This window comes from Oncorhynchus clarkii, chromosome 18 (genome assembly GCF_045791955.1).
Source record: "Oncorhynchus clarkii lewisi isolate Uvic-CL-2024 chromosome 18, UVic_Ocla_1.0, whole genome shotgun sequence".
NCBI lineage: Eukaryota > Metazoa > Chordata > Actinopteri > Salmoniformes > Salmonidae > Oncorhynchus > Oncorhynchus clarkii.
The window spans coordinates 32,007,003-32,029,196 of NC_092164.1; the positions used below are offsets into that span (position 1 = coordinate 32,007,003).

Below are 22,194 nucleotides of genomic sequence, written 5' to 3' on the forward strand. Positions count from 1 at the left end.
CCCATCTGTAAATAGCCCATCCAAGCTACCTCATCCCCATACTGTATTTATTTATTTATTTATCTTGCTCCTTAGCACTCCAGTATCTCTACTTGCACATTCATCTTCTGCACATTCTACCATTCCAGGGTTTAATTGCTATATTGTAATTACTTCGCCACCATGGCCTATTTATTGCCTTACCTCACTTTTCCTACCTCATTTGCACACACTGTATATAGACTTTTCTATTGTGTTATTGACTGTATGTTTGTTTATCCCATGTGTAACTCTGTGTTGTTGTTTTTGTCACTTTGCTTTATCATCTTGGCCAGGTCGCAGTTGTAAATGAGAACTTGTTCTCAACTAGCCTACCTGGTTAAATAAAGGTGAAAAAAATAAAACATATACTATATGATATATGGATGAAATTAGTTATGATTTAGAATGGACCATTATCATGCACCTGTATCGAAACAGGGACAGCGGGAAATAATACATGTCATCTATGGACTTAAATAGTGAATGGAGGTTTATCACCGTGGTTTATCTTCATGCCAGCCAGGTAGGCTATACTCCTGTTGTAAAGATAAACAATGTGCTTAATATTAGGAAAGTTGAGAAATAAATATAGTAGGCCTAGTCTATAGAAAGCTGATGGAGTCCTCTTTTTAGTAGAGGCCATCACTCTGTTTTCTCACGCAATTGCATAGCCTATAGAAATGTTACGCAACATGAGCTCATGGGCTCTCATGAAGTGTTTATTTAAATCAAATCAAATTTTATTTGTCACATACACATGGTTAGCAGATGTTAATGCGAGTGTAGCGAAATGCTTGTCCTTCTAGTTCCGACAATGCAGTAATAACAAGTAATCTAACTAACAATTCCAAAACTACTGTCTTGTACACAGTGTAAGGGGATAAAGAATATGTACATAAGGATATATGAATGAGTGATGGTACAGAGCAGCATAGGCAAGATACAGTAGATGGTATCGAGTACAGTATGTACAAATGAGATGAGTATGTAAACAAAGTGGCATAGTTTAAAGTGGCTAGTGATACATGTATTACATAAGGATACAGTCGATGATATAGAGTACAGTATATACGTATGCATATGAGATGAATAATGTAGGGTAAGTAACATTATATAAGGTAGCATTGTTTAAAGTGGCTAGTGATATATTTACATAATTTCCCATCAATTCCCATTATTAAAGTGGCTGGAGTTGAGTCAGTGTCAGTGTGTTGGCAGCAGCCACTCAGTGTTAGTGGTGGCTGTTTAACAGTCTAATGGCCTTGAGATAGAAGCTGTTTTTCAGTCTCTCGGTCCCAGCTTTGATGCACCTGTACTGACCTCGCCTTCTGGATGATAGCGGGGTGAACAGGCAGTGGCTCGGGTGGTTGATGTCCTTGATGATCTTTATGGCCTTCCTGTGACATCGGGTGGTGTAGGTGTCCTGGAGGGCAGGTAGTTTGCCCCCGGTGATGCGTTGTGCAGACCTCACTACCCTCTGGAGAGCCTTACGGTTGAGGGCGGTGCAGTTGCCATACCAGGCGGTGATACAACCCGCCAGGATGCTCTCGATTGTGCATCTGTAGAAGTTTGTGAGTGCTTTTGGTGACAAGCCAAATTTCTTCAGCTTCCTGAGGTTGAAGAGGCGCTGCTGCGCCTTCTTCACGATGCTGTCTGTGTGAGTGGACCAATTCAGTTTGTCTGTGATGTGTATGCCGAGGAACTTAAAACTTGCTACCCTCTCCACTACTGTTCCATCGATGTGGATAGGGGGGTGTTCCCTCTGCTGTTTCCTGAAGTCCACAATCATCTCCTTAGTTTTGTTGACGTTGAGTGTGAGATTATTTTCCTGACACCACACTCCGAGGGCCCTCACCTCCTCCCTGTAGGCCGTCTCGTCGTTGTTGGTAATCAAGCCTACCACTGTTGTGTCGTCCGCAAACTTGATGATTGAGTTGGAGGCGTGCGTGGCCACGCAGTCGTGGGTGAACAGGGAGTACAGGAGAGGGCTCAGAACGCACCCTTGTGGGGCCCCAGTGTTGAGGATCAGCGGGGAGGAGATGTTGTTGCCTCCCCTCACCACCTGGGGGCGGCCCGTCAGGAAGTCCAGTACCCAGTTGCACAGGGCGGGGTCGAGACCCAGGGTCTCGAGCTTGATGACGAGCTTGGAGGGTACTATGGTGTTGAATGCCGTGCTGTAGTCGATGAACAGCATTCTCACATAGGTATTCCTCTTGTCCAGATGGGTTAGGGCAGTGTGCAGTGTGGTTGAGATTGCATCGTCTGTGGACCTATTTGGGCGGTAAGCAAATTGGAGTGGGTCTAGGGTGTCAGGTAGGGTGGAGGTGATATGGTCCTTGACTAGTCTCTCAAAGCACTTCATGATGACGGATGTGAGTGCTACGGGGCGGTAGTCGTTTAGCTCAGTTACCTTAGCTTTCTTGGGAACAGGAACAATGGTGGCCCTCTTGAAGCATGTGGGAACAGCAGACTGGTATAGGGATTGATTGAATATGTCCGTAAACACACCGGCCAGCTGGTCTGCGCATGCTCTGAGGGCGCGGCTGGGGATGCCGTCTGGGCCTGCAGCCTTGCGAGGGTTAACACGTTTAAATGTCTTACTGACCTCGGCTGCAGTGAAGGAGAGACCGCATGTTTTCGTTGCAGGCCGTGTCAGTGGCACTGTATTGTCCTCAAAGCGGGCAAAAAAGTTATTTAGTCTGCCTGGGAGCAAGACATCCTGGTCCGTGACTGGGCTGGATTTCTTCCTGTAGTCCGTGATTGACTGTAGACCCTGCCACATGCCTCTTGTGTCTGAGCCGTTGAATTGAGATTCTACTTTGTCTCTGTACTGGCGCTTAGCTTGTTTGATAGCCTTGCGGAGGGAATAGCTGCACTGTTTGTATTCGGTCATGTTACCAGACACCTTGCCCTGATTAAAAGCAGTGGTTTGCGCTTTCAGTTTCACACGAATGCTGCCATCAATCCACGGTTTCTGGTTAGGGAATGTTTTAATCGTTGCTATGGGAACGACATCTTCAACGCACGTTCTAATGAACTCGCACACCGAATCAGCGTATTCGTCAATGTTGTTATCTGACGCAATACGAAACATCTCCCAGTCCACGTGATGGAAGCAGTCTTGGAGTGTGGAGTCAGCTTGGTCGGACCAGCGTTGGACAGACCTCAGCGTGGGAGCCTCTTGTTTTAGTTTCTGTCTGTAGGCAGGGATCAACAAAATGGAGTCGTGGTCAGCTTTTCCGAAAGGGGGGCGGGGCAGGGCCTTATATGCGTCGCGGAAGTTAGAGTAACAATGATCCAAGGTCTTTCCACCCCTGGTTGCGCAATCGATATGCTGATAAAATTTAGGGAGTCTTGTTTTCAGATTAGCCTTGTTAAAATCCCCAGCTACAATGAATGCAGCCTCCGGATAAATCGTTTCCAGTTTGCAGAGAGTTAAATAAAGTTTGTTCAGAGCCATCGATATGTCTGCTTGGGGGGGGGTATATACGGCTGTGATTATAATCGAAGAGAATTCTCTTGGTAGATAATGCGGTCTACATTTGATTGTGAGGAATTCTAAATCAGGTGAACAGAAGGATTTGAGTTCCTGTATGTTTCTTTCATCACACCATGTCACGTTGGCCATGAGGCATACGCCCCCGCCCCTCTTCTTACCAGAAAGATGTTTGTTTCTGTCAGCGCGATGCGTGGAGAAACCCGTTGGCTGCACCGCTTCCGATAGAGTCTCTCCAGTGAGCCATGTTTCAGTGAAGCAAAGGACGTTACAGTCTCTGATGTCCCTCTGGAATGCTACCCTTGCTCGGATTTCATCAACCTTGTTGTCAAGAGACTGGACATTGGCAAGAAGAATGCTAGGGAGTGGTGCACGTTGTGCCCGTCTCCGGGGTCTGACCAGAAGACCGCCTCGTTTCCCTCTCTTTCGGAGTCGTTTTTTTGGGTCGCTGCATAGGATCCACTCCGTTGTCCTGTTTGTAAGGCAGAACACAGGGTCCGCGTCGCGAAAAACATATTCTTGGTCGTACTGATGGTGAGTTGACGCTGATCTTATATTCAGTAGTTCTTCTCGACTGTATGTAATGAAACCTAAGATGACCTGGGGTACTAATGTAAGAAATAACACGTAAAAAAACAAAAAACTGCATAGTTTCCTAGGAACGCGAAGCGAGGCGGCCATCTATGTCGGCGCCGGAAATCATCAGATCATCAGATCAGATCAGATTTAGATTTTCAAATACTTTTGCATCGATGTCAGACTGATTAGAGGGACAATATAGTGCTGAATACCAGGCAGTTAGCAAGTTAGGCAGGCTACTATGGCCTCTATATGACCAGCAGCAGCATCAGAGCTTGGAGAAGCCTAGTTACAGCGACTTAAAGGTCACGTGGAGTCAGACTGCCTTCATGACTGGTGACCGCAGGTGTGGCGGTAATACAGTCACCCTAACAGTCCTACTTCTGACCTCAATGGGACTTCCTGGATAAACAAAATATTCAAAAAACGATTGTACACATACATGGATGTCATAACATCTATCACTGAAGGGTGTATATGTCTGACATTGTCTGGAGAACCCAGATAATCAGTGTTCATTTTCTCATACTGATCCCCTCCTTATTGTGACAACATTGGACACATCCACAATTAGAAGAGGACTCCATTTTTGCTTTTGCATTGTCTTATTTTCATTGCTAATCCAAGCACTACATAAAGTCCCATTCATTATTCAGAGAGTAGATACGGACCCATAAGAGCAGAGCCATTGGACAGAAGGACCCATTAAATAGGAATATGTAAATACCAGGCAGGGAACGCAACCAATTCCATTGTTCCATGCACCGGTTTACGGTTTCCTTCCTTGTAATGATGGTTCAGCGACACGCAAGGGGGTCGAGGTATGCCTCGGAGAATTTCCCTGAGAGTGCACTGCCTGATTCCTTCCAACAGCTTAGTGCCCTTCAGCGCTGCCCGGACTCACAATGCCTCGACAAGGCTTTGATATAGTTGAGATGTTGCAGTGAACGTGGACAGGGTTGTGTGGTCCGTTAAAAGGTTAAAAAAAGAAGATCTCCTGCAATAACTCAGGGAAGAAAAAAAGAGCCCATTGTATAATACAGGAAAGTGCTCCAGTGGGCAACAAACACTGTCTTCTCCTCCTTCTCCCTCTTTTTATTTCTTTCTCTAACCATGTACAGTGTGCATCTGACACGTGACAGACTGCCACCTAATGTCACCAAAAATGGCACTGAATGTAGAACAGAATACGGTTGTTAGTAGCAGGAAATGACAGACCGCAATGCCTTATACAAACAGAATGAACCATTACTTGGTAAATGCACACATGACCTAACACTCTCAGGTATATTACACACACACACACACACACACACTACCTTTAAACACCCTCACTTACGTTGCATGGTTGAGAAGATACAGGCTTGCTCTCAGTGCAGCTGGAGCTCATCTCCAGTAGGCTTTTGTGTATGTGTGAAAGAGACACCGATTAGAGACACACAGATCTAACCCACCAGGTGTCCACAAAGTCCTGAAGCAGAGTTTCTACCCACCGCGTCACCGTTGCATAGTACTACAAATAGAAAACCCCCCACAATTATACCTTTGGAGCGATATTCAGTTAAAGCTCCTTCAGCTTCCTTTCCTGACGACTTGTTGTGCTGAGAGAATGTTGTGCATAGAGGCAGAGTTGCCCTGCTGAAGATGAGACATGCGCTGTGGTGTTGGTAAGACCCCAGTCTAGTGCGTGACTAAGAGAGAGAGGAGTTCAAGTAAAGTGCTCTCTCTCGCTTTCCTCCCTACCTCTCCCCTACTCCTTCTCCCCCTCTCCTGGCTTTCACATGATACATGATGGTGTGTTTGATCCACACCATCTCCTTTTCCCTTTCTCCCTTTCCCTCTCTCCAGGCATTGGGGGAGTGTGTGGGCGGAGAGCTGGGATAGGGGGGAAAGTTTGCTCATGCTCTCACTTCAAAAAGGCCAAATCTTTTTTTCCCTTGACTTGAGCAGACTAACCTTTTAGGTCTATTCAACACCCACCTCCGTCCTTCTCATCCTCCACCAAATGCCATGACATCCCCCGATCGCTGGTCCCGTCCCTCGCCCATTGCATGTGAAGAGGGCCAACATCACACTTCTATACTGACCTTTTGATATAATGGAAGTGTCCTTGTTTCACCTTTTCAGCACATAACTAGCCCACGTGTTTCCTGCTCTGTTCCCCTTGGTTTCACATGCTGAAGAATTAGATCCTTGGAAACACAGTGAGATGTCAACTTTGTTGTGGTAAATAAAATGAAAATGAAATGTTCAGTCAGCCGGAAAAAAAAAAACTTCTCCATTAGTCCTGAGCGAGTTCTTTTGTTGTCTCGGGAATTGCTCACTTAAACAGCTGCTCCAGTTTCAACTAATTCCAAACAGAGAATGGATCAGCCTCAGAGCACATGACAGATACTGAAAACACTAGTTCATACAGCAGAAACGTACAATCTGTTAGGATACCGACAGATAAAACAGAAGCAGGGTGAATTCACAGCGTGGCATGTTGATCAGCACAGAGGGAAAAGAGCTGCTCTGTCTGCCTCTCCAACCCTGAGAAATATCCATAGAAACAGATCCTGGATCAGATATGAGCTGCTCATTGACCATATTTATAAAGCGTCTCAGAGTATTAGTGCTGATGTAGAATCAGTACCCCCTTGTCCATGTAATCTTATACATTTTGTTTTAAAAGGGCAAAGCCGATCCTAGATCAGCACTTCTGCTCTGAGATGCTTTATGGGCCCAGAAACAGTCACTCCTGAGCATAATGTAGGTAAAACAATGAGACAATTACTTGGATGGGCTCAAACAAGTGATGACTATTAGACCCCATATTGTTTACCTATTGTGGCTGTCTATACTGTCAAACTGTCCAATAAAGTCATCTTTATGTCAGGAGCCATAGACGTGTTCCAATGGAGAGGTCATGTCAGGACAAATGTTTTACTTGTTTCATTTCTTTTTTTTTAAAACAGATAGCATTATAGCAGCTACACTTCTCCCCAAGGTACCAGGAAGGAATTGCAACAACAACAACAACAACAAAAACAGAGACAAAATCCAAGACAAAGAAAAGCACAGATGAGCCCTCGAGGTTGACGCAAAAACAAAATCTAAAATAACTGGAGAAAAGCATCCAGACAGAGCGTGAATGAGCGCACATCTCTCCCATCTTCTCCCCAAAATTACAGTACCCCCCCCCCACACATCTGCCATACTCACACCCTTGCTCCCGTCTGCCTCCCAACCCTGCACGAAGGTTGAAACGCAAAGAAAAAAAATATGGTTTTGACCATTTTTAAGCTGCCTTGTTGGTCAGTGTGTCAGGCCAAATGCAACATCTAGGAATACCAACACGCTTGCTACTCTTCTTCGTCCCAAGAGCTTTCTTTCCAAGCTGCTGCTACCCGTCTCATCCCTCTCCCTACTAGCAATGCCTGCTAACCTCCACAGGCAGCAGCCATGTCAAAACCACGGGTCTCCGCTGCAACCTCAAACAGCACAGGCTGCTGACCCAACCAAAACAGACCGAGGGTCAACATGCATACAGAACAGCCAATAACATATGCACAGGGACATGCTACTTGGACAAATGAACGTATTTGAAACTTAGACCATACGTGCATCTAAAATCTACAGATCCAATGCCAAGACTAGACTGAGACCTACAAGGATCACGGATGTATTGACTGGATCAATGCCCATGTCAATTGAGCTTGCTAGTATCAGACCTAAATATATGTTCCTGCGGAAATGAGGCAAGTAAAGCTGGGAGCAGAGCCTGGCTCCTTCATTTATAAATAATCATGGGGAGTTTCATCAGCGAGGCATTTAAGGAGGGGAGCGTTGCTCATGCACACATACACTTGTTGAACTGCACAGTACGTACGTACGTACACGCACACACACACACACACACACACATACGAGAGAGACACACACAGAGAGAGATCAAAGATATTACACTGGACTGAATCCCATTTTCTTAGTGCGTCATTAGTTTCTCCCAGTGTCACGTTTCTAATTAATGTGGCCGATAGTTTGAGATAATGGTTTTAGACTAGATTTCCTCATTATTTATCATACAGTAAATTTAATTTTAATTAAAAAAATGTGCTGCTATGTGTGGTTCCCATTCGAATCAAACAGCTCATCATGACGAGTACGGTGACAAAGTTTAAGGACCCTGGACATCAAGGCAGCTGAACTGGCAATGAGTCAATTATTTCCATTTCGCTCACAGCTCTATGTTCTGTCTCAGACAAGCCAACATTTATGTGAAGGTTAGTTTCACATTTTGATATTTCCAAAGTCTTAGTTGCTCTGACGTAAAAACCTGAGTAAAGCCACACAAGCGAGATTAATTAAAGTATAACGATGGCATTTCACACCACACACTTGTACATGTATGTGTGAAAGAGGACAACTATAAGCCCCCCCATATTTGAACAACAACTCAATCCCGTAGCGAGAGGATTAGCATAGAAACATCTCCCCCTCAACCCCTTTGAAAACACAGGGCTGTCAAAACAAAATACAGAACAAATCTCTAATGACTTTCTCTCAGAAGACAGACAAAACAGAGAGAAAACTCGAAATTGAGACTCAGACAAAGTGGGTTTTGAGACCTCTGAAGTCTCTGAGCCGTCTCAGCCAAAGTAATGAGCCTTCCAAACACAGAGAGGGACATGTTTTCAGAGCTTTGAAGTAAGACTGAAATGAGACAACTTTGAGGAAGTGTTTATATGCTGAACAAAAATATGAAACGAAACATGTCAAGTTTTGGTCCCATTTTCATGAGCTGAAAAAAAAAAAGATCCCAGAAATGTTCCAGACACACAAATGTGTTTACATCCCTGTTAGTGAGCATTTCTCCTTTGCCAAGTTAATCCAACCACCTAACAGGTGTGGCATATCAAGAAGCTGATTAAGCAGCATGATCATTACACAGGAGCACCTTGATCTGGGGACAATAAAAGGCCACAAAAAATGTGCAGTTTTGTCACACAATGCCACAGAAGTCTAAAGTTTTGAGGGAGCGTGCAACGGGCATGACGACTGCAGGAATGTCCAACGGTGCTGTTATCAGAGAATTGAATGTTAATTTCTCGACCATAAGCTGCCTCTGTCGTTTTTATAGAATTTGGCATTACATCCATATGGCCTCACAATCTCGCCAGCCCCTCCACATCCGGCTTCTTCACCCGCTCTGAGGAGGTGGAAAGGGACCATGCACCTTGTGACGGAGGGGCTGAGGATTATTTATATCTGTAATAAAGCCCTTTTGTGGGGAAAAACTCATTCTGATTGGCTGGGCCTGGCTCCCCAGTGGGTGACAAGGGCCCACCCATGGCTGCGCCCCTGCCCAGTCATGTGGAATCCATAGATTAGGATCTGATTTCCTTCTATGAACCGGAACTCGGTAAAATCTTTGAAATTGCGGCATCTTGCGTTCATAGTTTTGTTCAGTATGATATTATATTAGGTCTCAGTGACAAGAAGCATTGAGAGAGTTTAGTAAGGAGTGTAGATAAATTACTCAGGCTAAGTCACAGGTGGCTCTCCCTCTATCCGCCAACCTGTCTGAATGACGTTTGAGGGAAGAGGCTGGTGGAGAGCCTGTGAAGGGTTGTTTTCTGACAGGGATCTTGCTTACGGGGGAGGATACGTTCGTTTTATTTCTCTCAGAAATGAAAACTGACTGTTTTTTTCCACTCCCTTAATGATGGTATTTACTGTGTACACAAAACATTAGGAACACCTGCTCCTTCCATGACAGACTGACTAAGTGAATTCGCTTTCGACACCTTGTAAAGTCCATACTCTGAGGGCAAAAAGAGGTGCAATTCAATATTAGGCAGGTTGTGCCTAATGTTTTGTACCCTCTGTGTATATGACCATGACAACTACACAGTGAATGTTGTTTGAGATACACTACATATACAAAAGTGACTTTCAACGTGGCACCGTCATAGGATGCCACCTTTCCAACAAGTCAGTTCGTCAAATTCCTGCCCTGCTAGAGCTGCCCCGGTCAACTGTAAGTGTTATTGTGGTGAAATGGAAATGTCTAGGAGCAACGACGACTCAGCCGCGAAGTGGTAGGCCATACAAGCTCACAGAATGGGACCTGCCGAGTGCTGAAGCGCGTAGCGTCTGTCCTCGGTTGCCACACTCATTACAGAGTTCCAAAACTGCCTCTGGAAGCAACGTCAGCACAATAACTGTTCGTCGGGAGCTTCACGAAATGGCCGAGCAGCTACACACTAAGCCTAAGCTCATCATACGCAATACGGACGATTCTGGGTTTGGCGGATGCCAGGAGAAAGCTACCTGCCCGAATGCATAGTCCGGGGCTGTTTTTCACAAAGCGAGGTTCATACAGATATGGTTTGTCGAGATTGGCGTGGAAGAACTTGACTGGTCTGCACAGATCCCGGACCTCAACCCTATCAAACACCTTTGGGAAGAATTGGAACGCCGACTGCGAGCCAGGCCTAAACGCCCAACATCAGTGCCTGACCTCAGTAATGCTCCTGGCTGAATGGAAGCAAGTTCCCACAGCAATGTTCCAACATCTAGTGGAAAGCCTACCCAGAAGAGTGGAAGCTGTTATAGCAGCAAAGGGGGGGATCAACTCCATAATAATACCGATGAGTTTGGAATGAGATGTTCGACAAGCAGGTGTCCACATACTATTGGTCATGTAGTGTCTGACATCACACATGGGCAGTATCCATTCATTCACATCACTGTCTTCTGCTACCCTCTACTGGAGAGAGGAATGACCACTGAATGTATTGAAAGTGTGTAGAGTATAGGTCCAAGTGCAATGTGTGAAGGAAATGTGGGTTGGTGAATTGGACTGTCAATGCTAGTGCAAAAAGCTAATGTATGCCTCAGTTACATTTAAAAAAAATCTTATACCCTGTGGGTTGAAAGTCAATAAATGGGAAGATCCCCCCCCAAAACACTTCTGTTCCCTTCATAGCACTTGCCTTGTTATTTGTCAGTACCCCAGACAGTTTTTAGGTCCATTGCTTGACTATTTTGACTTCTGTATTTCTGTATTTATATAAAAATGCTACATTTCAGAAAATATCTAAAATGCATTAAAAATGATGTGTATTTATCGTTACATTAACAACAAAGTGTCTCGGCATTGACTAGAAAAATGTGTTTTTTAATGTAACAAGTTTTTCTTTTTTTAAACAAAGACCTACTGTGCTCATACACTTGATGTCATTGCTTTAGAAGCTTCTGATAGGCTAATTGACATCATTTGAGTCAATTGGAGGTGTACCTTCACACTCAATGCCTCTTTGCTTGACATCATGGGAAAATCAAAAGAAACCAGCCAAGACCTCAAAAAAATTGTAGACCTCCACAAGTCTGGTTCTTCCTTGGGAGCAATTTACAAACGGCTGAAGGTACCACGTTCATCTGTACGAACAACAGTACGCAAGTATAAACACCGTGGGACCACACAGCCGTCATTTACAAATGTAAATGAGAACTTGTTCTCAACTTGCCTACCTGGTTAAATAAAGGTGAAATTAAAATAAAATACCGCTCAGGAAGGAGAAGCATTCTGTCTCCTAGAGATGAATGTACTTTGGTGCAAAAAGTACAAATCAATCCCAGAACAACAGCAAAGGACCTTGTGAAGATGCTGGAGGAAACAGGTACAAAAGTGTCTATATCCACAGTAAAACAAGTCCTATATCGACATAACCTGAAAGTTTGCTTAGCAAGGAAGAAGCCACTGCTCCAAAACCACCATAAAAAGCCAGACTACAGTTTGCAACTGCACATGGGGAGAAATGTCCTCTGGTCTGATGAAACAAAAATCGAACTGTTTGGCAAAGGGGAGGCTTGCAAGCTGAAGAAACCCATCCCAACCGTGAAGCACGGGGGTGGCAGCATCATGATGTGGGGGTGCTTTGCTGCAGGAGGGACTGGTGCTCTTCACAAAATAGACGGCTTCATGAGGGAGGAAAATTACGTGGATATGTTGAAGCAACCTCTCAAGACATCAGTCAGGAAGTTAAAGCTTGGTCGGAAATGGGTCTTCCAAATGGAAAATGAAACCATGCATACTTCCAAAGTTGTGGCAAAATGGCTTAAGGACAACAAAGTCAAGGTATTGGAGTGGCCATCACAAAGCCCTGACCTCAGTCCTATAGAAAATGTGTGGGCAGAACTGAAAAAGTGTGTGCAAGCAAGGAGGCCTACAAACCTGACTCAGTTACACCAGCTCTGTCAGGAGGAATGAGCCAAAATTTGGATAGCCTTCTTGTGGAAGGCTACCCAAAACGTTTTACCCAGTTAAATAATTTAAAGGCAATGCAATCAAAATTCTAGATGAGTAAACTTCTGACCCACTGGGAATTTGATGAAAGAAATAAAAACTGAAATAAATCATTATCTCTACTATTATTCTGACATTTCACATTCTTAAAATGAAGTGGTGATCCTAACTGACCTAAGACAGGGAATTGTTACTAGGATTAAATGTCCGGAATTGTGAAAAACTGAGTTTAAATGTATTTGGCTAAGGTGTATGTAAACTTCCGACTTCAACTGTACATCTAAAAACTCAAGCAAAACACCTACAAACTGTCTGGGGTACTAACAAATGGCCAAACAAGTGTTAAGACGGGCCCAGGAGTGTTTTGGGGTGAACTTCCCCTTTAAACAAAGTAAACATCACTAAAATATTGTATTCTGAATACTCTGTGATCCTTTGTTTTGATTACAAAGCCCTGTCCAGGTCATTTGGGACAGCAAATACATGTGGTGTTCAGTCATTATCCAAGTTTCAAAGTTACAGAAAATACATGTTGTTCAGCCATTATCCAAGTTTCAAAGTTACAGAAAGTACAGATCCATTTCCTTGCCTCTCTGGTATGAGGAATTGAATGAAATAGCTGTCATTATTCCTCTACTAGCAATCTACTCTGCATACAGAATAGTGATGCTGGGACTATTGTATTATACCTGCCAAAATGTTGCATGGGGTATTGGAAATGCATAAAACCACCTGATTTCTGCTAACACAAGCACTTTAAATCACATTTTTCCTCGCCACACTCTTACCCCCTGCCAAGATGAAGTGCTTTCTCCTGATGTTAAACATCATGTTTTTACTGCTTCTGTTCTTCCTGAATCAGAAGAACAAGTCTAACACTGATTGACAATACATTTCACATGCTGTTGTGCAAATGGAATAGACAACAGGTGGAAATGATAGGCAATTAGCAAGACGTTCCCAATAAAGGAGTGGTTCTGCAGGTGGTGACCACAGACCACTTCTCAGTTCCTATACTTCCTGGCTGATGTTTTGGTCACTTTTGAATGCTGGCGGTGCTTTCACTCTAGTGGTAGCATGAGACGGAGTCTACAACCCACACAAGTGGCTCAGGTAGTGCAGCTCATCCAGGATGGCACATCAATGCGAGATGTGGCAAGAAGGTTTGCTGTGTCTGTCAGCGTAGTGTCCAGAGCATGGAGGCGCTACCAGGACACAAACCAGTACATCAGGAGACGTGGAGGGCAACAACCCAGCAGCAGGACCGCTACCTCCGCCTTTATGCAAGGAGGAGCAGGAGGAGCACTGCCAGAGCCCTGCAAAATGACCTCCAGCAGGCCACAAATGTGCATGTGTCTGCTCAAACGGTCAGAAACAGACTCCATGAGGGTGGTAATGAGGGCCCGACGTCCACAGGTGGGGGTTGTGCTTACAGCCCAGCACCGTGCAGGACATTTGGCATTTGCCAGAGAACACCAAGATTGGCAAATTCGCCACTGGCGCCCTGTGCTCTTCACAGATGAAAGCAGGTTCACACTGAGCACGTGACAGACGTGACAGAGTCTGGAGACGCCGTAGAGAACCTTCTGCTGCCTGCAACATCCTCCAGCATGACCGGTTTGGCGGTGGGTCAGTCATGGTGTGGGGTGGCATTTCTTTGGGGAGCCGCACAGCCCTCCATGTGCTCGCCAGAGGTAGCCTGACTGCCATTAGGTACCGAGATGAGATCCTCAGACCCCTTGTGAGACCATATGCTGGTGCGGTTGGCCCTGGGTTCCTCCTAATGCAAGACAATGCTAGACCTCATGTGGCTGGAGTGTGTCAGCAGTTCCTGCAAGAGGAAGGCATTGATGCTATGGACTGGCCCGCCCGTTCCCCAGACCTGAATCAAATTGAGCACATCTGGGACATCATGCCTCGCTCCATCCATCCGTTGCACCACAGACTGTCCAGGAGTTGGCGGATGCTTTAGTCCAGGTCTGGGAGGAGATCCCTCAGGAGACCATCCGCCACCTCATCAGGAGCATGCCCAAGCGTTGTAGGGAGGTCATACACACACTACTGAGCCTCATTTTGACTTGTTTTAGGACATTACATCGGACATTACATCAAAGTTGGATCAGCCTGTAGTGTGGTTTTCCACTTTAATTTTGAGTGTGACTCCAAATCCAGACCTCCATGGGTTGATCAATTTGATTTCCATTGATAATTTGTGTGTGATTTTGTTGTCAGCACATTCAACTATGTAAAGAAAAAAGTATTTAATAAGAATATTTCATTCATTCAGATCTAGGATGTGTTATTTTAGTGTTCCCTTTATTTTTTTGAGCAGTGTATTTCAAAGCCACCAGGGGGCAGGCTTGACACCAGCTTCTCTAAACTCTACCAAGTTCATCCCTGCAGTTCTGACGAGCACATGTACCCCCTGTCAATCACTCTATCCACCACATCCATTAGCCACCTCTATCATCTCAACTCCTGAAAATCACTATAGTTCAATGGCCCCAAAAAAGTTTTTAAAAAACCATCCACTTGAGATGAATCCTTTCCTCATATCTCTAACTCCTTCTTGACTTCTCTCCTTACTAAGGCAGAAGCAGAAGATGGCAGACGCTCTGTCTTCCCTGATTGGAGCGAGAATAATGAAATCGAGAATATATGAGGGTGTCGGCTATCATTAGAAGATAAAACTATGTGTCAAGCTGGACTAATGAGCCTTGGCAATTAGCTCCATCTCCTCTCTGCTCTCTTCCTCGACAGGCCCCTCCAGTTCTAGCACCGTTAATGAAATGTTGGTTTCACACATCAGAACAAAGGGGGGTTGGAGAAGTAGCTAGCCGCTAGTCTCGACACACAGTCTGGGTGAACTATCAGAAAGTTTCAAGTTGTGATTGTTTTTGGTGGACTCTATTGCTGTGACCTATAGACAGACCGGAGATGCAATCTAGTCCAGATACACAGCACAGAAAATCTTGACCATTGAAATCACATGAAATATTTACTGTATATGGCACTCAACAAAGCAGAGTTCCAAAATAACTTTTCAGCATGTAATAGAAAAACCCTCTAACCAGACTCTCTACCTCTTCTCTAACTCTGCCACATAAGCAAAGTTCTGTGACTACTTTGTCATTTTTAGTCCACAGAAAAATTTGAAGATGACCCCCCCCCCACCAAAAAACACTCGTATTGAGTAACTGCTATCGAACAAACACCAATTCCAAGCACTCACTGGAAATCCTCGATACATCACAGTCATGAGGGATTTGATCATAGGGAAGCCCCTAGCCAAATGGGAGAGAGCCCAGATGAGGCTCGCACCAGCACCACCACACGTAACCATTGATTTATCCTGTCGACACACCAAGTCACCTGACAATATCAAACTTCCACATTGATTTATCTGACACCCTCTGCAAAATGAGACTGTGTGGAAATGATCGACGTAGTTCAATTGTAGGCCTAGTACATAATTATTATTATAATTTTTTTTAACAATATAACTGCCTTAAGCATGGATCACTGGACTTAGTCTTATTATCAATGTTTGACCTATTACGATGAAAATGTACAGGGAATCCATAGAGTAGTAAATGTCACCACAGACACACATTAAGCGATTTACAGTCCTCGGTCTATTATTAATTACTACTTTACCATACAAAGCCTGTTACATTACGTTTCAATCCTTCTAAATTACAAGTTGGGTTTATAATACATGTTGTATACCTCATGATGGTATTTGTCTGGATTGCAATTATTCTCAGCACGCATCAAGATCAAAAAGCCACTTAACAAAATCATTGTGTATTCTGATTGAGATCTGTGTACTGACATGGGTGTTGAATTAATCTATCCTCGTGAGCCGCCCGATCCCGTGAGTTGACATGAAAACGCTGCACGGATATAATAGCGCAGCGATAATCAGTCTGGTAATTACAAGGCTAGAATTAATCTGTAATGACAAGCATTTATGACAAAGTCATGTTCTAATTGTAACATTCGACAGGGTTATTATGCCTTAGCATGACAGCCGATGTGTTAGAGGGGACAATCTCCTCATTAATCTTGGTCTCATTCGGAATGTAAAATATCGTTCAACTGGGATGATGGAATAATAATAATGTCAGAATCAAAGTTCAATGTGATTCAAATGACAGAGCGATTTCTGTGACATTGTAACGCCCCTGTTCTATTAGATATTCATGGGAAGCCCCCCGCCCCCACACACACACACACACTAACCGGGCACTAGCATCACTATTAACATTTTAGAAGTGCATTGAGTTCCTACGCCCCTCTGAGCAACAGTCACTGCAATGGGATTTCACAACAGAGGAAAAACGCAATCGCATCATCACGAGTCACAACAATAGACAAACACAGTCTGCTTAAACTAATAACACACAAGAGTGTGCAAAGCTGTCATCAAGGCAAAGGGTGGCTACTTTGAAGAATCTCAAATGTAAAATATAACACTTTACTGAAATGAGTAGGTGTATAGAAACACTTTGACTGGTACTGTATATATTACCTCCACTAACCTGTACCCCCTGTGCATAGCCTCATTATTGTTACGCTTTAATTGTTTAACTTTAGTTTATTTCATCAATATTTCTTTAACTCTTATTTTCTTAAAACTGCATTGTCGGTTAATTAGGGGCTTTGTAAAGTAAGCATTTCACGGTTGTATTCAGCGCATGTGATGAATAGAATTGTATCTTATTAGACTGTATTTCCTCTCCTTGCTCTGACACAGGACATGACTTGGATACGCTGAATTTCTCTCTCAAGCGTGAAAGCACCACATGAAAAACAAATGTTGTGTATGACAATATACAGCAAGTGTTATGCTCACAGTGCATTCGTTAGAATGTGCATGCACTTGTTCTGTGCATGATCAAGGTATGCATGGTTATGATTGGTTCAAAATGTCTTAATTGATAGGCACTTATCAGTTGATGGCCTGGGTAATACCTCTGCTACCCTTAGAGCGGGCGCAGATGGAGAGATCTTTGGAAGCAGTCATGTCGTCTCCTCTGTCAAGTTACAATAAACCACCACTTTCGAGATGCTTCTGAAGAACCTGGCCCCTTTTAACCGGGGATGAAACACACACGCGTACAGACACCCCAGAGGCTCAATGTGTGAGAGTATACTGCATATGGTGAGTAATTAAGGTAAGAGGTGTGTGTGTGTGTGTGTAAAAATCTCCCCTTACCTCAGCACCATGGGGGCTTCTTTTCCTGAGGGCTGGGGAGGGCTCTGCAGAGCGTAGAGCGGTCGGGCCACCGTTCTTCAGTTGCTCCCCCGAGGGCGAATTTGGTACAGTCCACACAGGAACACCATCTGCAAAGGGTGCATTAGAGAGGGTCAGAACCAACTGATTTCAGACCACGTTCAGGGGGGGTACACTGACAGCTGGGATCTATGAGCCTTTGGCCAGATCTCAAGCTTCATTGATCCGTATTGATTGACTTACACCGAGTGTAAAAAACATTAAGGACACCTAGTATTGACTGACTTACACTTAGTGTACAAAACATTAGGATTTACCTGGTCAGTCTATGATCCCTTATTGATGTCACTTGTTAAATCCACTTCAGTCAGTGTAGATGAAGGGGAGGAGACAGGTTAAAGAAGGATTTTTAAGCCTTGAGACAGTTAAGACCTGGATTGTGTATATGTGCCATTCAGAGGGTGAATGGGCAAGACAACAGGTTTAAGTGCCTTTGAACAGGGTACGGTAGTAGGTGCAAGTCGCACCGGTTTGAGTGTGTCAAGAACTATCAATGCTGCTGGGTTTCACACTCAACAGTTTACCATGTGTATCAAGAATGGTCCACCACCCAAAGGACATCCAGCCAACTTGACACAACTGTGGGAAGCATTGGAGTTTACATGGGCCAGCATCCCTGTGGAACACTTTCAACACCTGGTAGGGTCCATGCCCCGACGAATTGAGGCTGTTCTGAGGGCAAAAGGGGTTACAACTCAATATTAAGAAGGTGTTCCTAATGTGTTGTACACTCAGTGTATATTGATTTACTTATACAGTATATAATGCTGTGTATAGACAGTATATGAATAGAAAAATGTGTATATAGCAGTGAACTATCCTCATCATTCTCTATTTTCTTTGGAAAATCAGATAAGCTTTTTATTACATTTTGAAACCAAAAAAAACAACGGAGATAGATATGGGAATAGGTATATGAGGGTGATCTAGCTGAACCGATCTGCCACTCAAAGACAAGACAACAGGAAATGTAACCTGAGTGTTTGTGTGAGTATACGGACGGTGGACTTGCGGCTCCGACTTGCAGAATCTAGGAGTCAAAAAGGGGTGTGTGTTCGGAGCTCGAAATGAGAAACCAAAATGTTCCGAAAGAGACTGCAGGACTGGTGAGGAATCATTGTCCTGAAGGGTCACCAGTCTAATTCTTTTGTTGCTACTATTCTGTGAGAACGTGTTCTTTTGTAACACTATTAAACTGAAGGCCATGACTTTCCTTTGACAAGGTGTTCTGTGTACTTCCATAACCAGTCTAGTTGAAATCTAACAGACAATTTACAGGACTGCTGCAATTGAGGTAATAGAATATGGGAAGGAATGCGAGAATAGAACAATCACATTCTTCCACTACTGTGTGAATACATTTAGGATATGAACAAGTTATGGAAACGGTCAACTGTGAGCAAGATGTCTTTGTGTTGTGTTTGTGCCTATGATGAGGTGATTTATTTTTCTTGCTTGTTAAAATACAAGTCACGACTTCCCAGATATCAAGGACTAGAAATGGAGAGGGAGGAAATTGTAACCTGTATATTTCATTTGTTCCCCTTCCCCCTGCATGTCATTCAGTGCCCACCTGTATGCGTATGGCCAAATCTAACATGATCTACCAGCGGTATGGGACCGTTTCAGTTGTTTAACCATTTTGATGAGCACAAATAACCCGACCAAATGAAAGACCATACAAATAGTGTCTGTTTGAGATGCTAAGCTCTGCAGTGCCCGCCTTGACACGTGATTGGTCAAGTCACATGACTCCGGTCTATAATTAGTGTACACCCACGCAAGTTCAGCTACTTGTCTCGTAGGATGAGCTGAAACGCAGGCTGCGGCCTACCTTAATGTCCACGCAATCAAGACCCTGTAAGTAGAGCGCTGCTGAGGACCGTTTCCAAATTCCATTCCTCCCCCAGTTGAGATTGGGTTAACTCTAATGCACCTTCGTCTCTCTACTCTCTCGTGTCCATTATTGATGGTCCAGTTGAGCCGAGTCGACTGGCGAGGTGCCCAGGGTGTCAGAAAGCTTTGACACTGCCCTCCATGCAGGCTTCTGTTGATCTGGCAGGCAGAGCCCTCAGTACTCTGGGCAGCAAACCCCTACTGTAGCGAATGGTATCCTCCATTTAAAAATGCATGCACATAAGAGAGTACTGTATAACAAGTGGCAGCACTGCGGAGGACCAGCATTTTGCATTGCTGAGGTCCCTGCTTTTGTTGCATTTTCTCTACCTATTTAGTCTGTAGTTAAAATAAATGTACATGTGTTCAAGGAACTAAGATAAGAAGTGAAGGAACTAATTAAATATCCTTTGTAAGAGCATAAAACATTTGTTATATGTGATGCAATTCGGGCTGTTATTCTATGAACAGTTATTCAAATGTTGTTCAGGTAGTCCATGAGAGTGAGAGAGAGATTGTAGGGGGGGGAATTATCACTGCAGTTGTCCATTCTTTTGGGGAAAGAAAATACATTTTCTCGTGCCAGGAATTAATCATTGTGTCCTCCCTATTCAAATCTGGATGATATCCAGTGGCTGTCACTGAACAGCTGGGAGCTTAGTGATGGTCACACAATGACGATGATGCACCACCAAAAGCAGAAGAAGCACCTAAAAGAGAGAGTGTGTCAATGAAAACAGACGTGGGTGTGAACAGGGTTACGCTGCAGGCCAGGAGTGTTGTACAGAAAAATTCATGCATTACAGTATGCTTTTCAAAATGGCTTTGTCTTCCATTTCAGAGCTGGGACCTCAATGCGCCTCATTTGTGCCGCTTTACTGGCTCTAATGAGGACCCGCCACAGGAAAAGACGACCCAGAGTTACCTCTGCTGCAGAGGATAAGTTCATTAGAGTTAAATGCACCTCAGATTGAACGCTTCACAGAGTTCAAGTAACTGACACATTCTCCCTCCTCCCCACCTCCCATATAAGAAAGAAGTCAAAACACACTCAGCCCTCTCATTCATTTATGTGAAATGCCACTTGATTTTCCCCTAGTACCATTTGGAGACATGGCACATTTGCTAGTTATTTCACGATGGGGATCAAATAAAACTCTTGGCGAGGCAATTCATTCCTTCATGGATTTTGATCTCCAAAAAGGAAACGCTCCACGTTAAGCATTTGAAATGGACCGTCAGCAAGCTGTGTAGTAGTGGGAGCATGAGAACCAAGAAAGCAACGAGCAGCCAGATCCTCCACGACATCACTCAGTAGGCCACCCAATAGAACGTACAGGGTTTCCGTAAGTTTCACAAAGACCTTTAAAAAGCTCCAGGCATACAGTACCATCAGCACCAAAGAGATTTCTAAGGGGGTGACCCGCAGGGACGGTGCCAGTCAGCTAATTTGTGGTCCGTCCTCGTGCTTGGCGTTTGTCGGGCGCCGTGCAACAATGTGACCCTGCCCATGCAGTGGCTGTTGCAAGGGTTGGCTCAGGACAGTGTGGAATGGATGTTTTTTTCTTCTAATTTTGTCTGTCATAGTTGAAGTGTACCTATGATAAATTACAGGCCTCTCTCATCTTTTTAAGTGGGAGAACTTGCAATTGGTGGCTGACTAAATACTTTTTTGCCCCACTGTACACACACACACACACACACACACACACACACACACACACACACACACACACACACACACACACACACACACACACACACACACACACACACACACACACACACACACACACACACACACACACAACCCCTTTCCCCCACAACAACCATAGACTTAACAGTTGCACCATCCCAGAGCCCAATTCAAGAAAGGTCTTGATTTACGAATGCATATACAGTTGCAGCTGTATGAGAAGGCCTGCAAGACTGAGCAAAAAATGGGCAGAAGTGGGGAGATTTGATTAACCATTGCCACGTCCTAGATGATGGAGATAAACCCCCTTCCCCTGAAACACCCACAACACAGTCCCCCGTATTGACCATATTCCCAAGCATCTCAGTGCAGTCAGACCTTTGATTTTGTGCCACCAGGGCCACAATAATATACCCCCTCTCTGAATGTCCGAGTGTGACCTCCTCCCCATGGGTTACTGCAGCTAGTGTTGCCAGTACTGCCACTGCCTGGGTGGGGGCACCCCACCGGAATCCCCACCGGCTAGGTACAAGGTCGTCAAGGTTCTCATTAGCAGCTTTGAGAGTTTCCTTGTATAGTATGTTCTCCCTTTAGGGGGCTTTGGCTTTGCATTACCAACCCTGCCAAGCAGGCTCAGAATCTTGAGGGGGCAGTGCTGCTCTAGGTCTCTGACCACATTTCGGCTGCATACAGACCACTTACAGCAGGCCCATAAAACAGCTAGGGACTTCTCCTTAGTATCTGGGTCATTCAGGTGGGTGTCTAGGGTATAGGGTTGTGGACCGTTCCATCAATATAGGGTCATAAATAAATACATTCAATGTATAATTTATTTAAAAAATGTAGTTCCCCATGATGGGACAATAAATAAATGAGATGTATAATTTATTTTTAAAAATGCTGTTCCACCATGA

At 44.3% G+C, this 22,194-nt stretch overlaps 1 protein-coding gene across 1 annotated transcript in view; it reads right to left on the reverse strand.

Moving 5' to 3' along the window:
* LOC139373336 (oxysterol-binding protein-related protein 10-like) overlaps positions 1-22,194 on the reverse strand; it is a 140,688-nt gene that overhangs the window by 20,938 nt on the left and 97,556 nt on the right. The window contains exon 7 of the mRNA XM_071113738.1: positions 17,611-17,738. Coding sequence (XP_070969839.1) covers positions 17,611-17,738 — 128 coding nt within the window. The remainder of the gene's footprint in view (positions 1-17,610; positions 17,739-22,194) is intronic.